Source organism: Equus quagga, chromosome 1 (assembly GCF_021613505.1).
Source record: "Equus quagga isolate Etosha38 chromosome 1, UCLA_HA_Equagga_1.0, whole genome shotgun sequence".
In the NCBI taxonomy this organism is placed as follows: Eukaryota; Metazoa; Chordata; class Mammalia; order Perissodactyla; family Equidae; genus Equus; species Equus quagga.
In genome coordinates, this window is record NC_060267.1 from 185,829,848 (window position 1) to 185,848,029 (window position 18,182).

The 18,182-nt window shown below is 44.4% G+C and overlaps 1 protein-coding gene across 21 annotated transcripts in view; it reads right to left on the minus strand.

Moving 5' to 3' along the window:
* PLCH1 (phospholipase C eta 1) overlaps positions 1-18,182 on the minus strand; it is a 210,713-nt gene that overhangs the window by 72,558 nt on the left and 119,973 nt on the right. For 17 of the 21 annotated variants that reach the window (XM_046647157.1, XM_046647149.1, XM_046647044.1 and 14 more), the window contains 3 exons: positions 15,259-15,388; positions 11,824-11,994; positions 379-472 (listed from right to left, as the gene is read on the minus strand). In XM_046647157.1, the coding sequence (XP_046503113.1) occupies positions 379-472; positions 11,824-11,994; positions 15,259-15,388 (395 nt within the window). Of the gene's footprint in view, positions 1-74; positions 170-378; positions 473-1,796; positions 1,923-8,295; positions 8,360-9,084; positions 9,135-9,291; positions 9,885-10,362; positions 10,516-11,823; positions 11,995-15,258; positions 15,389-18,182 lie in introns of those variants that run through there. The other 4 variants (XM_046647166.1, XM_046647174.1, XM_046647183.1 and 1 more) reach the window with 4 other exon arrangements.

Genomic DNA, 18,182 nt, shown 5'->3' on the forward strand with positions numbered 1-18,182 from the left:
AAACACATTTACATGCAAGTTACTCGTTTCATAGATTACTGATTTTAGGAACAAATTTCCCTTCATGAAATTACCAGCTTGAGGCTATTTCCAAAAATTAGCCATTTGAGAAAAGTCCAAATATTTCTGGGTATTTATCATACATAGTGGCATCAAGTTGACTTGCTTGGAGTGGAAAATGCACATCGTCATCGCAAAAGAGAAATAGCAGTATCACAGCATCTGTTTTGCAGGAAAATAAGTGTCTGTTGTGGGTCTCGTTGGCATCATCCGTAATTCCATAGCTATCTCCTGATTTCGTTTCCTGCAAACCTCGCTAGACTTTAACTCAGTGGACTGACTTGAGAAATGAGAAATTAAGAATACTGGTTACTTTACCTTCTATGCCAAGAACATTTTTCGCCTTATTTTCTTCTGAAACTTCAAATTTCCTTATGATGTCAAGACAATAGTCTGTTGTCACATTATTCATCTAAACGAAACAGAACATTAGTAGAGTACTTGCTATTTCATGAAATATTTTCCTCTGTGCTAAAAAGGTAGACTGACTTTTTAAGCATTCTCGACACAGTGCAAAGTGGTTAAATGAGCAGTGTTTGCGGTCACTAGTGTTATAGATACTTTCTCTTTGGAAAATGGTCACGATCTCAACTTTCTGATGCATCTTTCAGATTTAATCATGAAAACAGCCCTACCACTGCTGGACAAATATTCTCCACGAAGCCATAAAATCAACAAAATCAAATCAATAATCAGTGCAAATCCACTGCCAAAAATTCACTCTCTATAAGCGACTCACTATCTGCAAAATTAACGTTTTCTACACAAATACTGGAGTTTGCTACTCGTAAATATATGCAGAAAGAAAATGATTCCCAACCAAAACAGAATGCTCTGGGTAAGTCCCCCAGGTGTGTGTCTATCAGTAGATCCTTCCACTGAACGGCGAGCACAGATTCCAGGAGACAGAGGTCAGTATGAGAAAGTAAAAACCAAAAGCTAGGTGAGGCGGAAAATCACAACAGAGAAATCAGCAAGCTCCTTTTGTTCGAGGTGATGCTGAGTATGTCTCTCACCTTCTCTGTGTCTACTTTGTAAGGGAGCTGTGAGCATTAAATGAATCAATATTTGTAAGAATAAAAAAGCCACGTACGCTGTTATTACTGAGTCTCTCTCAAGGCTGCTCCATGAACATTACAGACTTAGTGTCACTAGGAAAAGTAAACTCTTCAGGAATAATTTCTTCACTTAAATAGCAACATAAAGAATGCGATATTTTCATTAAAAATCTATTCAGCCCTACAACCTAACAATGATATTTACATACACTAACCAATAACAATAGAAGGAGAGAACTGGTGAGCCAGTATTTCCTATTTCAGTGATATTTCTCAGAGATTCCTTTATCTCTTAGGTTCAATACTTATGTTTTAGTGAAATCTAATTCTCCTAAATAGTCTATTTAATAACATTTAAAAGATTTGCAGGGGGAAGCTCTTTTACATGACTATTTTTTGCCAGTGTGAAAGAGCACAGAATGCTTTTCTTTTTTTCAGACTAGCTGCATAATAGCTGATGCATCCTTTGAGTAAGGTTTATAGTTCTCACTCAACTCAGAGGCCTACATCACCGGACACCACCAGGAAATACCGTAAGTGAAACCACACCACCTGCATGGACTTGACTAACCTGTCAGATTTCGAGCAGCTTGTGAATTTGTCTCCTATAAGCCAGAGAGATTTATCATATGCATTCTGAAAGATAAGTAATTTCTCACAAAATAAAAAGAACCATACTGATAAAAATTGTATGAGCCACAGGAGACTGAGTTTACACTGCAATCATCTGGTTTATGAGGCTATTTGCTCAGAGATGTGGGGCCTTGACGTGCACTCCGGTGGTTTGCCAGGAGCCCATGAGATCTAAAAAGCCAAACAACAAAAAGCTGTCATCCTGGGATGGAGCTAAGTGCAGATGAGCAGACAACATGTTACTCATTCAAGATACAAAGCGGAACATGTAAGCAAGAAGCATCATATTTGAAAGATATTCATCAAATTGTGAAAGTATTAGTAGGTTTCCTAGGAAGCTCATAGTCTTCTGGGAACTGTTTAAGAATTAATGGGAAATAATCCACTGCCTACCAGAATTCAAGTACTAAGGATTAATTTGGTGAAATACAGTAAAACCTCCTAATAATGCGAATTGAAATGCAGGAGTCAATCAGCCCCCACCCCTGGTCTCGTTTCCTTACCTCCCAACAGCAAAATCCTACACTTCACACAACTGAATTCTTTAGACCTCACTTAAAAGGTTAACGAGGGTTTTACTGCAGGAATCAAGGTCCAGCACAGGTGAGTGCTGGGCACCGTCCTTTCCTCCTTGCTCTGCTTCCCGCTGACACAGTTGATCAGGGGGGAAGCACGCAGCTTCTCCCGGCTCTGGCCCGGTTTCCCAAGGAGTTCACTGGAAAGTTCTGTTTGCCGCCTGCTCCTCCAACACTGAGGACTGTGCTTTCTTTACGAGGCAGCTGGTGCCAAAAGAACTTAGGGAAAACTTGATTTATTTTAATAATGACTCTTATATAATGTAGTCAATGTTGTGCAGTTCATAAAGAGCTTTTAAACACATAATCCTAAATAGTTCTTACAACAGGCTTGTAAATTACCACTTTTATCCCCATGTTATAGATTGGAAAACTGATGCTGAGAAAGGTTAACTGTCTCAGCTGGAGTCATAAAACCAGTAAGAGGCAGATCCACAGTTCCCATCTGACCTTCTAACTTCAAGTCCAAAGGTTTTTTGTTTACATTACACCTGTTGTCTGGATGCTTTTCCTTATTTCCACTGAAAAATTGAAACGCTTACTTTCAAAACTCATTGCTTTTACAGTATAGCTGAAATTCCTAAACCTTAACTTTTGAAATTTTTGCAACTTTCAAATCAGTTATTATAATTTGACCTCTTTGACTAATCCAGAAGGGACTCCCTTCTCTGTTCCTTGTTTACTCTAGTTCTTTAATCTCATCCCAAAGAGAAAGACACTGGCCCTCATGTGAAAGTTCGATCCACTTCAGATGAACTAACTGTAGAAACCAAGGTCACGAATCTATAAAATATTTGTATTCTGACACTAGCTTTTTATCCCCAAACTTCTTATAAGTTTTGTAGCAAAGCTTTTCCAGGGAGTACAAAATTTTGAAACAAAGTCAGGAGTAAATAATTGTATTTCTTATAGCTGTGATTCCCAAAGCACATGCAACACAAAATCATAGCATAAACTACAGAAGATTTTAATATTACTAAACTCTTTCCAATTTATTTTATCAAAGTAATACATCCATAATTAAATAAGTCAAAACTAAGACGCAGATCTCCCCTTCTATACACAGCACCACTCTCCAAAGGAAATAATGTCAATATTTCTAGATATGTGTTTCTTTTGGAATGAGTCTTTCTATTCCTAATTATTATGTTACTGATGCCATTTTTCTCTTTCGTATACTTTAAACATTACCTGTAGATTTTTTATTACATTATATAGAGATTTAGCTCTCTGGAGCCAACAAACCTAACTTTCTCCCTCTACCCATCTTCTCAATGTGGTTATATCTTAATTTTTATTAAATTACTATTCAGTGTGTAAATTATTCTAAGGAAATGCTGAACACTGAGTCTGTCGTATGATTATGTTTCTTTTCACAGAGATTTTTCTAATTTGTCAAATACTGCAATTCCAGTCCCTTTGGTTAATTTTTAATGTCCCTATCACAAATTCTTCCCAATGACTCTAACAGTCTCCCAGCACGATTTTCCACAAAACCAAAGGCAATGGATAATCCATGAATTCCGTTTTTTTTCCTCTGTAAAGGTCCTTATTCCAGGCTGGCAGTGTTCTAGAACTTTATTCAACTCCTGTCCTGGCTTCCTTCTGTCACTCTTGCCAAAGAGCACTCAAGAAGTAAATCACTTCTTTATTTCTTGCCTGTGTTTTGTGTGTGCTCCTGTGCGTGTTTATTCCACACACACATTTGGTTGACAGTTGAGCCGAGAAGGAGATCCCAGGTCAGAAATCGTTGCCTCTGTGTCTCATGGCTTCCAGAATGGCTGTTGAGAAGTCTGACACCATTCTGAATTCAGTCCTCTTCACAGGACCTGTTTCTGGTCATTAATTTGATAGTCTTTCTCTGTCTTTCTGCCAGTTCTGAGGGCCTCCCTCCGTCCTCGGCACAGCAACACTTCACCACGCCTGGTCTCTGTGGATCTTCCTCCATTCCCTGCCAACCTACAGGTCCCAATCTTTCCGCACTCATCACTTTGTGTATTATTTATTTGGTAATTTCTTCCCTTCTATTTTTTCCTATTTTTTCTGCAACTCCTATTATTCAGATAGTGGACCTTCTGCAATAATCTACTAATTTCCTTATCTTTTCTATTTTCCATCTTTTTGTTGTTTGTTCTACTGTCTGGACAATTTGCTCAACTGTACTTTCTAAGCCGTCTTTCAAGTTAAGTTCTCTGCTCTTTCTTCCTCTGAACTTCTCTTCTCAGAACACTCTGCTCTTGCTTCATGGTTACATTTTTTTACCACTCTCATGATATTAATGTCAATTTTTAAAATTTTCTTCTCTCTGTATTGCCTCTATTTCCTTCAAGTTTCTTTATTCTAATTGTTTGCCTTGGTTTCTGTTTTTTTGTGGTAGAAATTTCCTCAAACATGTAGTAAGCCTTGGCTACTCAAAATCCATTTTTAAAACTGGCTATTTAAAAGCATACTTAAAATCAAGGCAATAAAAACTGGTTGGAAGCTCCATATTCCTGGGCAGAGCTTACCGACTGCTGGGCTCCACTGCAGAATTCTCCAGCTGGACTGTCTTCTTAGTCCGAGGACTGACGTCAATGTTTCAGGGTTCTTTCCTTGGGTTAGTGTGCTACACCCCCGTGGCTGCTGTAACAGATGACCAGGAACTTGGTGGCTTGAAACAACAGAAATGTCCTCTCCACGGACCTGGAGGCCAGACGTCCCCGTCAGGGTGTGGGCGGGGTGGGCTCCCTCTGGGGACCCCGAGGGAGAATCTGTTCCATGGCCCTCTCCCAGCTTGGGGGCTGCTGGCACCCTGGGTGCCCCTTGGCTGGGTTCCACGGGGACAGTCCCTGCCTCCGTCTTCACTCAGCCTTCTTCTTCTCTGTCTGTGTCTTCTTGCTGTCTCTCATAAGAATACTCATCACTGGATTTAGGGCCCTCCCTAAATTGAGGACTATCTCATCTCAGCATCCTTAATGATACCTGCAAATACTATTTCCAAATAGATTCACTTTCACAGGTCCTAGGAGTTGGGACCCCCTTTCAACCGCTATAGCTTATCATATTCCCCCAAGGAAATCTTTCCAATTCCTACATGGAGGGATAAACCTGGGCACTGAGTGTTGGAAGACGCCTGCCAACAGAGGTGTTCCCTAAATCCTTGTATTCATTACCTATTTCCGTGAAACAAACCACCTAAAACTGAGAGGCTTAAAGCAACTTCTTTGAACACGACCATGCGGGAGGGTTAGTGGGCCTGGGTCCGGCTGGACACTTATGCTGCTGCTACCTGGGCTATTCCAGTCCCTGCCGCCATTGTGTCACCTGCCACAGCCCGAGCTCCCTCTGGCCTCCCCCACATCTGCGGCAGGGCAGCTGGGCCTCTTTCTCTGTGTGGTCTCTCGTCCTCAAAGCAACCAGCCTGGCTTCCTGGTGACAGTCTCACAGTTCCCACCAGGCAAGAGGAACATCATTCCTGCCACCATCCGTTAGTCAAACCAAGTCAGAGGGCCAGCCCAGATCTAACCGGCGGGAAAATAGACCCCACTTCTTGATGGGAGGCGAGGCAAAGCCACATTGCAAAAGGATACGCATGTAGGGACCCCTTTACAAACTGCCCACCGCTTCCATTACGGGGACGGGACCCAGGCTCCACTAGTTGCTGGGCCCCGGTCCCCCCTCCAGCCCGTGGATGCTCGCGGTCCCGAACCCTCCTCCTTCCCTGCTTCGGCGAGGATTGTGTGATCAATTTCTGAGCTGCATGGGGTTCTCCTCGGCGGCTTCTTGCGGACTCGGGCTCAGCCCTGCGAGGCTCCTTCACGTCAGACAAGTTTCAGGACTTGGTCATTGCTGCCTCCTCTCCTGTTCTCTTTGTCCTTGTGGTTTTACACAGAGGGAAAAGTCTTTTTACTGTATTTCTGGGTAACTTCAGGAGGGAGTGGGAAAACAGCTCTAAATGAATGGTCATTTGGTTTTCAACAGAGGAAGACAACCACAATAACTATCTCCCCAAAATGGCCACCTCAGCTCACCCCAAAGTTAAACCACAAATTTCAAAGCATTTAGATATATGACTATTTCACAGGAAATGTCATTTGGGAACTATATTCAAGGGAGAAACATTATTATAAGATGTAATCACTCTGAACAGTCTCTCAACTGCCTTAATTGTGAATAATTAAGAAAAATGAAACAAGCTCAGGAAAGGCTCTTAAAGTGATGCCTTATGATGAGGAAAATGCTAACATAAAAAAGATAGAGGCGCACTAGCACCAGAAAGGGGTAGTTTCAAGCAAAAAAGAGTTTATAATCATTTCTCACAGGAGAGCGAAGATTAGAATGAGCCACAACTGTCACCAAACCATGCTGGGCTCAGCGAGAGAAGTGAAGGTACTGGCCGGGGCGTCCTCGTTGGATCAGAAGAACTGGGGAGACATTTCAGCAGGAGACTGGAGACGCAAATGGTGCTGGCGAAGCCCCCGGGAGATGCGGGACGGATGCCAAGGATCACACCCGCGATGAGGTCCGGGCGGGGTGGGAGGCACCCGCCACGCCCCGCCCCCGACCCCCCGCGTGGATGCCCCCCTCTCATCCCGGACCACCACCCTGCATGGACGCCCCTGCACACGCCCGGTGGAGGCGCCACGCAAACTGCAAGCGGCTCTCCCCCCATCCTTGGCTCAGCCAGCAGGCGGCTTTCCAGACTGTTGGGGCTTCCAGGCTCCTGCCTCCTCCTCTCACCTCGAGCCAGGGGGAGCACACGAATCCGAGGTGGGTGGGGACTTGCTAGGAAGGCTGTCAAGGGGCAGGGACAACCTCAGACCACCCCTCGGACCCAGGGCTCTGAAAAGGACTGAACACAGAGTGCCTCGCCCGGGGCTGAGAAACCAGCGGCTCTCTGGCAGAGACGGGGGACTCTGTCTGCACAACCACAGGGCAAATAACAGAAAACTCAACCAGCCCTAGTGCTTGGCAGCTGCAGAGGAGTGAGGTCGGTGGTCCTCATCAGGGGACGCAAGGCAGCGGCGGAGGCGACACCGCGGCCACTGGCTCCCCGCTTAACTGGCACTTCTTCATGGATGTAAAGGACAGCGCAAATTTCCCTTAGACATCTACGTTCTAGGGATGAAAGTACTAATCAAACAGTAGCGGGACATGTCAGAGGCATAAACTCAGTTTTCAGAGAGCTTCTCTGAAAGGAAGATCTGACCCGTGGGCCAGTACCTGATTTCAGAGTGTCCTTGAGAGTGGATGTGGCCAGCAGGGTATTTCACTTCACAACTGAGTAAATCCTTAGAAGTTGAAGACTCTGGTGTCTACACCCGTCTCATGCCATCAGAGACGAGCGAATCACTGCCACATGGAACATCAAACGGCCTCAGATTTGTTCCATTGAGAAAATCTTGTTTCAAAACTGAAAATCCACAAAACTCTGGACTAATGACTCTCTTGCTGCATATTTAGATCATGTCTAATTTTTCTCTATTTTAAAGAATGATGAAATTCAGAACATTATTGATACAGACCCTGATATCAGTTTCCCCACATTAAACCCAGCATATATGGGGTTAACATCAAAGCACTCATTCCCTGCTTACTCTCTGGCTTCCTGGCTCCAGAATCCACTATCCTCCATGGAGACAGATACTGTCAAGGACAACCACCTGGATTATCTCCTCTTCACAAAAAGATACAGGCTGGTGGGAAAGCTGCTGACCAGCAAGATCACAGGCTTCCTCCTCTCTGCAAGTAGTCTCAAGGCCAAAGACAGGCTGGTGGGAAAGCTCCGACCAGCAAGGCCATATGCTCCCCCTCCCCTATCTAAAACCCCAAATAAAAACCCTTCCTTTTAGCTTTTCGAGGAGTTTGGGATTTCAGCGTTAGCTGCCCTCTCTCCTTGCTCAGCACTGTGCAAAAATAAAATTCCTACTTTCTTCCACCACACCCAGCGTCAAAGATTGGCTTGCTGCGCAACAGGTGAGCGAACTCACTTCAGGCTCGGTGTCATAACTTCTTTTTGCTGTGCATGCTTCATTATTTCCTTAGGGTGAATTACTAGAAATAAAATGAATTGGTCAAAGTGTTATAAGTTACCTAAAATTTGACAAATAATAAAATTGTTCTATAGAAAGATCGCACCATTCCACAACTCCACCAGAAATATAAGAGATGGACACCGTGTTTGGCAGTAGCTTTTTTTTAACCTTTACTAATTTGATGGTTTAAAAATGGTCTCTTGGTTTTATTTCATAGTTTTAAATTACTAATGAAGGGTGAACATTTTTAATAGATTTATTGACTTAAGAAATTTTTTATGTATTTCAAATGTTTTGCCTATTTTTCTATTGGGTATTCATTTTTTCCTCCATAGTCTATAAGAGCATTTTCCTTTTAAGGAAATTCAGTATTTCCCTCTTTGTATGTTGCAAATATTTTCCTAGTTTGTACTTGATATTAATTTTATGCTGTTTGATAAACTGGACCACATGTAAACTCAAAGTTTGAAGACATGAATATGTTCCTTCGTAATTTATGCTTCTTGATGTATCATGATTGTTTTAAACTTCTTCAAGTTATGCCACATGTAGCTCCAAGCTGATCTAGGAAATTAAACTGGGTACAGGTAGTCATCTGCCAGGAGCAGACATCACAGCACACTGGCTTCTTCTGTTTTCCCAACTAAAATTTACTGGCTGAATGTCAGTGTAACCAAAAGGAGGGAAGAGCGTGCGCCCTTAGCAAGCAACACCCGCGGCTGCCATCCAAATGGATCGGGTTACCTCCACCAGCCCAGATGAACTGGAAGTCAAGAGCTTCAAACACTTTAATTTCTCACATTGCTGTGCTTCTGAATATCTCATCAAAAGGCTTTCACACGCACCACCGCAATCAGTCTCCAACCTGACACTGTGAGACAGGAAAGGCAGCATCCGCTCCCTTGCTGCAAGCTGCAAGCCAGGAAACCAACACTCCACGAAGATTCTCACCCAGTGAAGAACGTAGGTCTTCCGGGCTCCTCATCTGGTGTTCTTTCCACTAGGCCATGAAGAGTTCTCCAGGCAAGAATGGAGAAATAGGCAGAAGAGCAGAAATGTAGAAAGGATCTCTCTGGGCAAAAAGTTTCCTCAGTCACCCTGTTCCTATTCTCTGCTGTCTAATAGCTGACTGTGCAGCTACTGGACAATCTCTGCCTTCGCCAAATTATCAAACTAACTAAAATAACTAATTTGACAAAACATTTTACTACACTATCTAGCTTAACTCTCAAGAAAGCAACTACAAAATTCATAAAATCTCAATCTGTTATTCCTAGAATGTACAGGTTGTGATAATGAGGTAAAGCAAATATTTCCAGGTCTAGTGTCTTTTTTCTGACACCAACCAGATCTCACGTTCTGTGACACTAACTGGGTGTTCAACAGTTCAATTCTGCTCTGACGCTGACCACCTAGAGTCAGCTCAGACCCCACAGGTGGAAGGCTCAGTCCCACAGACCACCCCATGTCAGATGTCAGCCACAAATGGGGTGCCAGGCTACCTCATTTCTGCCTGGCCTACTACAAATCTGGGGATTCTGTCAAGGAAAAAAGAACTGGACAGTAGTTAAAGCAGTAAAAATAGATTTTAATTAGTAACTATTGCAAGAGGGGAAGAGAGAACTCAGTATAGAACTGGTCCAGTTCTGAACACAGGATGGACAAGTGGGATCTATAGCAGTGTGCAGGGTGGGGGTCAGTGGAGGAAACATCAGGTGAGGGGTTCTGGCTACACTGGTCTAACAAGATTCTTGCTGAAGGCAGGCCAGTGATCAGACACCAGCTGCGGAGGGTGGAAGGTGAGGAAGCTTAACAGAGATTGAGGAAGCAGGTTCTGGTGAAAGAGACTTAGCAGGATTCCTGATACAACTGGACCCTTGAGGATGAGGCCCAAGAACAGGGCCCAGTCAAAACAGGGCTCAGAAGAGCCTGCCTGGAGGCCAGTCAAGGAGAGTCTTTGTCAGCTCCCATAATTCACCAGAACGACTCACCGAGCTCAGAAAAAGGCTTTACGTAAGTTACCAGTTATTATGAAGTAGACTCAGGAACAACACGTGGACATGCCCGGGGAAGGGCACAGAGGCTGGAGCTCCCTGCTCTTGGGCACACCATTCCCAGCACGTCCCTGTGCTCAACACCCAGAAGCTCTCCAGGCTCCACAAGTCAGGGCTTTTCAGAGAGGTTCCACTACATGGGAATGACTGATTCAATTGTTCCTGCCATTGGCGACCACGTGGCTAAACTGAGAGGAAATCATACTAAGTGAAATCAGACACAGAAAGACAAAAACCGCACCATCTCACTTACACTGGAACCTAAAAAAGTGAAAACCATAAAAGCGAGAGCAGAAGGTCACTGCAGGGACGGGGAGGGATGACCACGTGTCAGAGGGCAGAAGGTTCAGTTACGTGGGATGAGTAGGTTCTGGGATCTAAGGGTAATACTGGATTATATGCCGAAACCCGCTGAGAGTCCATCTCAGTAGTTCTCACCCCAGAAAACAAACTGTAACTGTTCGAGCTGAGAGGTGGTAATTAGCTTGACCATCGTAAGCATTTCACAATGTGCATGTATATTAGAACCTCACGCTGCAAACCTTAAAACATACAATTTTTATTTGTCAAGTATACCTCAATAAAGCTAGAAAAAAAAACAAACATTCATTTATGCTTCTACTCTAGTGAGAAACGAACAGAGTTTAAGGCAATATAAAAAAAGCAGCAGGACAAGACCAGCCTTGTTGACCGCAATTCAGCCTACGTAGTATTAAAATTAAAGTCTTATTTCAGGGGCCAGCCCGGTGGCACAGCGGTTAAGTTCGCATGTTCCACTTTGGCGGCCTGGGGTTCGCTGAATGGGATCCCAGGCGTGGACCTAGCACCACTTATCAAGCCATGCTGTGGCAGCATCCCACACAAAATAGAGGAAGATGGGCACAAATGTTAGCTCAGGGCCTATCTTCCTCAGCAAAAAGAGGAGGATTGGCAGCAGGTGTTAGCTCAGGGCTAATCTTCCTCAAAATAAAGAAAGTCTTATTTCAAATATATTTAGGGATTCCCTTTGCTAATCACGACTTACTTAGCCTTCTCATGATCAAATGCCAATTTCCTATCAGAATTATCAATGAATTACTATTTTGCTAGTTAAAACTTATGTCATAGTTTAAAAATAGCTATATTATTATTATAAAGAAAACATTACCATTATATCTAAAATGAAACACACGGTTCACATTCATTTCTTTGTGGAAAAATATGCACAGCCATACTCAACATATTTAAAGGGAAAAAATGTGTAAGTGTTCAATTTATCACTCCGTCATAAAAGCTGCTGTAAACACATTCTAAATAACTCAGACAGGTTTCTGTGGAATTGTGATGTTGACCCCTCTCCCCTAAATTTAAAGTGTCCCCACATCCACCCCAAGGGAAGCCTGTGTGCCTCTCATGCCTATTTTTAAGGAAACGCTCAATAGTCTGATACCTTCTGCTCCACCTTGAGGAACTGAGCCAGCTCTTCCACTGTCAGGTGATCCTTCTTGTCACTGTAGCTCAAGAGCAGCAGGTAAAGGTCCCGTCTCAACGACATCATTTTGTAAAAAACACAGAACTCTTCAAATGTCAGGGTCCCCTGATTCTCATCTGTATCAGCTTCCTGAAAGAGGCGCGGAGAGAAGGAGGCAGTGAGAGTCGAAGCAGGAAACCGAGCCCTGGAGACGACACTCACCATAACCAGGCATCACGCACCCACAGATGGTGAACCACCACTCACCTCAGGCACAGGATCGACTTAAAAACCGACTATCTATTAGTCCACAAAAGGTTTCAACAAATTATAAAGAACCAACCTTATAAAAACCAATTTCTCTGATCACGGTAAATTTATAAATTAACAAAGAAAGCTTAAAAAAAACCTGGAAACAGCATGATACATTTCTAAATAGGAAATGACACACAGAGGTGAACACATGCTCTCCAGGTTAAACGTGTGTGAGAAAGGGAAGACAGTCATTAGAAGGAAACCTGAAGTTTAAATTTATTAGAAAGCAAGGCAGATTAAAAGCAAATAAGCTAATAGTTGAACTCAAAAAGCTAGAAGAAAGCTAAGCTAAAGAAAATAGAAGGAAATAAACTATAAACAAAAGCAAAAAGCAAGGAAATAGAAAATAGATATAACATCAGAGGTGAGCAATGAAACCAAAAGCTGATCTTTTGAAGAAACTAATGAAAAAGAGAAATCTCGGACAAGACTATCCAAGAACAACAGAGAAACGCTACACATAATGCATGACTAAAACACCAGTCTCGCACCAGCTTGTGAACTAACTCAATCAAAGGTGACCTGCAATCATAGCAGAGCCTCTCTCCACTCAGCATCAGGAGCTCATGCTCTCTCAGCTGTCAGCATCACCGGTCCCCCTGCTCTCCCTCTACAGAGGGCTGGAAATCCCTCTGGACTGATTTCTGGTTGGAATTACTTGTTTCAGGGATTACTGAGTGAGACACATGCCCTGTATCTTACTTCTGATTGGCTGAATCTGTCATAAAACCACAAACTGTGAGGGATGCATAACGAGCAGCCAGTCCGTTTACCTGCTCTTCCTTATTCCACGTGAACACAGCTGTCAGTGAACAAAACTGACAGGACAAAGGGCATCCGGAAGTGTATGGATTTTGTGAGCAGACTCAGCTGTTGTGTGGTTTTAGACACAGTTTTGGAAGTCAAAGTGCTCATAAAAATACGTATTTTTTAAAACTCTGCTAACCTTGAGTCAATGATGAGCAACCACTCCAACCAACACTTAACCACACGGTTTCTCTGTGAGGCTGAGGGCTGGAGCCGGCTGTCATTTTAAAGGCGGAGGCAGACTGGTCTACAGAATCAGCACTTCCAGTGTGTGAGCTCCTGGTTGCAGGGTCTTTGCATCCTAAGACACGGGGTCTAATGTTCATGTTTCTGCCAAAGCTTTGTTTCAGAAACCTAACCCTGGATACAGAGACGAAACATATTCCAAGACTTTCCTGTAAATGCCTGACAATTAGGAACAGTAAACCTCTGAGGTTAAGACAATAGCATCTAAAGCAAGCTACCCACACCTTAAAAGATTCCTTTAAAAAAAATCAGCTGAATCTGGCACTGCAGCAAAAAGGCAAAGAAAGTCCCAGGGAGGCTTTACGTCTTTACCAGCAATTTGGTCAAAAGAGAGGGAACAAAAGAAAGAGTCCTGAAATGTCAGGAAGACCCTCGGTCCTGTGGCTCCCTCCACGAGCACGTCTGACCCTGCTCACGAGAAGCCGGCAGTGGAAACGCCCTACAGACGCGGGCACAGCCGCCACCCAGTCACGCCTGGCTCCATCCAACTCCAAATCTGAAGCCATAAAACGACCCTTAGTGTTTTCTTAAAACCTGTCTACAGGATTTACTTCGCTCTCATGAGACATTTGACAGAAGCCTTTCCTGATTTTCCCTCTAAAATGCTTGGTGCATTAGAGATAAAAGGCGCCCGAAAGGAAAAAAACCTAGAAGTAAAAATAGTCCAGTATCTATGTCACTTCCTTCTCTTACTTCCAGGAAGCACCCCAAAATGCATCCCTTTTGTAGGTATGGACTTTGCCCTCCTCTTCAAGCTTGGCCTCTCTGATTTAATCAGCAGCCACCGCTCTAGTGTAAAGAAGACCTGGTGTGGAAAGCTGCAGATGGGGCACTGGAGCTCACACGGGGCAAAAGGGAGATGTCCCAGGAGCGCCGGACACGGCAAACCTCTCTCCAGGTTAAAGGCAGTTCACTCTGTGACAACTCATGTCCCCTCACAGGCCCCACCCCCTCTCCAGGGTGCTTCTACAGCACATCTCATTCTCTCCTCTTCTGTCCTTCCTCTCCTGTCGCTCTCCAGTGCAATAGAACCAATCCCCACAAGGCAAACCCTCTCAGCCAAGAGCTCCCCAAGGACAGGACCACTGTAGAGGTCACAGAACCAGGCCAGCCTCCATCTTCCATCATGGTTGCATCTCACCCCTCATGTTCTTCCTGCCCTTAGAACCTCTAAGAACCTCCAAAAACAAGTGGTTAGAAAACAAAGGGAGCACAAAACATTAAACATCATAAAACATCACCACATGCTTATTTTCACACGTACAGAACATCACCTACCTAGTCACAGAGAACAGAAAATCACTGCAAAACATCGATTATGCCTGTGACTTATCTCCAGGTAAAAGCCTTTCCCAAATTAATATCCTAGTGATTACTAAAACTCTAATTTCGCTTTTGCACCAACTCAAACTCAACAGAACTCACTTTCACCCCTGAGACTGAGGACTGAGTACAATTACTGTGGAGGCCACACAGTAAGTCTGGGTCCAAGGACTTTGCTCGAGGACTTTCCAGTGGGCTAGGGGCACCTCCTCTCACCAATAAGCAGCTGAGCGTGCTCCTGGGGAGCTCGCCTGATGGCAGCAGTGACAGGCGCTCCTGTGCCTCCTGGATTCTCCATCTCTAACTCACTCCTCTGAAACACAACAGGCTTGAGGACTCAACAGTGGGGCTTTCCATGTTACTTAGTCTCCATCCTGATCTTCACACAGCCTGCAAGGTGGGCAGATCAGACACTATGATCCCCTCCACAGTACCTGATCCCACTGACTCCATTATTTAAGGGTCAGGTCAAGTGCTTACAATGACTCTGAAAACAGCAACAGCAACAAAAAAGCATTTTAGAAGTGAAATTGTGGGTGCATGTTCAATTTAGGAAGTTTTTTCCTTGATGAAATAAAATGCCTCTCTTATCAAAGAGAAATAAGACAATACAGAGCAGGGAATACGAGCTTCCAACAAAACAAAACAGCCATAAAATATCTAAGTACCTCAATAACCTCCATTGTGTGTTTCACATGAGGCCAAGTGATCGCAGAAACATACCTGAAACATCTGTCTGACTTTTCTTCGGGGCAAGTTGACGTTGAGCTTATGCATCAACTGGTGTATCTCCTCAATATTCAACAAGCCATCACCATTCTTATCAGCTTCCTCGAAGGTCTGCTTCAGCCACGTGCACAAAGGTCAAGAAAAACACTTGTGTTTTCATCAAAATAAAAACTGCTCGCACAGAACAGGCACAAGGACATTCATCTTGAATAGTGAACTCGAGAGACATTCTTGAGGAGGCTGCAAAGCCCAGGCTCTGGTGAGCCACTGACAGTGACGCCAAAGGGGCAGAGGGAGGGGGCAGGGGAGGTGGTCCCTTCACTGTGCAGCAAGGGCAAAGCACAGGGCTCTGAGAGCCTCTTTAACTCATGCATTCTTATGCGCCCTGCTCAGGACTCTCTACAATGTGATGAAGCCCCAAACACACCACAGTCAGGCCTTATCTTCCCCTTTTTCATCTAGCGTCTTCCTACCTTCACCATACCCCATGCTGCACGACCTCAACGCCCTTTCTCAGTCCCACTCCTACATTTAGCAACTTAGACCATGCAGTTCATTTGAACCATCCAGACCATCTCCTCACTGTTCAGATGAGGATACAAGACTGAGAGAGGGAAAAATCTGGTAAGGATGCTAAGAGAACCAGGTGTCCGCCCCAGGCCTCCTGCAACTGGTGCAACTCTCCTGGCCCCTCACAGAAGGCCGTCCGTCTCTAGGCTGTTCCTCTTCCTGTTATTAACTTTGATGGCTCCAGCCTGATAGGCACAAACTCTAAGGGAAGGACAGGAAGATGAAGTATGAGCCTGATATCAAAGCTCAGGTATGGCACCAGGTGACCGGGGACATGAAGCTGCGTTTAGATAAAAAGGATTTACATCATGCAAGTTGAGATTTTAAAAGATGCTCAGCAGGATGAGTCTTGAGTTGTTTTACATAGTGAGGAAGCAGAATAAACCATAACAAATAGATGAGTTAACATTTAGCAGAGGACTTTTTAAAAATGTATGATTCATAGTTGTTGGGAGCAAATTACAGAAGGCAGTAATTGGGTGTATACTTGGAAAACCAAACTGAGCTTCAAAACTCGAAGGCTAACAAAGAGGAAGAGAATGCACGTGATGGAAGGAAAGCAGAGAATCAAAGTTAGGGAAAAGCACAGGTTCAAAACCCGCCTGCAGGAGAGTGGGTGTGTTCAGACGGCAGGGTGGATGGGTGGTATCTGCTCACCACCAGGCATCACCACCAGGCAACATAGGGCAGAGATTTTCATTTTAAGTCAAAATATTAAGTAACCTCCCAGGGGTAACAGAGCACATTTACATTTCTCAGGGGAATAAAATTACAATGGTGGGAGACTGTCCCTTAGCAAGTAAAAATACCAGGAGGTGAAAGTTATTTCTTCTAAAGTTGACCAGAGGCGATTTTCAGACTGTAAACACCTTCTTCACATTTTGTTCCCTTTATAACATTTGAAAATAACGAGCCCTGTTCTTCCAAGTTCAGTGTCTCCTCATGGGGCTCAGGCAGAACCTCATTACACAACACCCGGAAGCTGAGAGTGACCCAGGGCTGGGGAGAGGGACTGAAGACTTGAGGGAGTGAACACACGGCCACTCCCAGTAAGAACCTGATCGGGTTTTCCTGTGTCCTGGACACACAGCCCCGCCCATGAGCTCCACCTCTTTCCACGGTGGATGCTGCTCTGGCCCCACAAACTGTTCCCAGAATTCAAAGAGGTGATAACATGAGTCCAGTGGTGGCAGTATTTTGTCCTTTTATTCTACACTTCTTCACCAAAGCCTCTCAGGGGCTTCTCCAGAGAAGCAGCACTGACAAGCAGACCCACCGCCTGAGTCTCCTGCAGGAAGAAGCCCTAGTGGGCGGGGCTGTGTCTGCAACGCCTGCAATGGCAACACACCAGTGGCCTTGGTGACTGGTTTAGGGGAGAGGGGACTGGAGGAAGAAGCAGAGGTATGATCAGGCCAAGAGACAGGTGCCAGGTCTGCTTCTGTGCTGGCCTGGCCCTGGGACAGCAAGTCACTGTGTGACTGCTCAGAGCTTCCATTTCTCCATCCATAATGTCAGTGGGCACAGCCAGATGACCTTGCAGTCCCTTCCACCTCTAAGACTCCATGAAAGGACGACGATTCTCTGCGGGAACAGCACACGAGGCTTACGGCACAGCTGCAAGGAAATGCACGCTGATAGCCTAAGGCTGTTCTTCACAATTGAAGTGCAAGTGCCCAGACAGCCCTGAATTAATGGTTCACAGCCACACACGTGATAAGTTTAAGACAGAAACCGTCATTCTGCAAAGAAAAATTGAGAGTAAAAACTGAATGAAAAGTCACAGCCTAGTATTTTTTATCAAGAAATTATAGAAAAATACAAAGCACTGAACAGTATTTTTTGTGCAGGGTGGGCAAACTTTTTCTGAAAAGGGCCTGAGAGTAAATAGTAAAGGGTTTTGCAGGCCATTTGGTCTCAACTGCAACTACTCACTTCTACTAGTGTAGTGCGAAAACAGCCGCAGACAATTCGTAAACATACGGCATGGCCATTTTCCAATTAATTATTTATGGACACTGAAATCTGAACTTCATATAATTTTCACGTATCACAAAATGTTCCTCTTCTGATTTTTTTCAACCACTGAAAACCCATCTTTAGCTCAGGAGCCCATACAATAACAGGCTGTGGGCCTGACTCGTCCCACAGGCTGCAGACTGCAGGGCCCCTGACGTGTGGGGAAGGTGAAAGGCTCCAGTTTGCAGCATCTACAAGGGACCGCTAAAGTATCCAGAGGTTACAATTTCCCTCCTGGGGTCAAGAGACAACGTGAGGGAACCATGGAGGAGAATGGTCGGGTGGAGAAAAAGGCTGAGGCTAGGTGCCAGCACCGCCACCTTTGTAGGCTG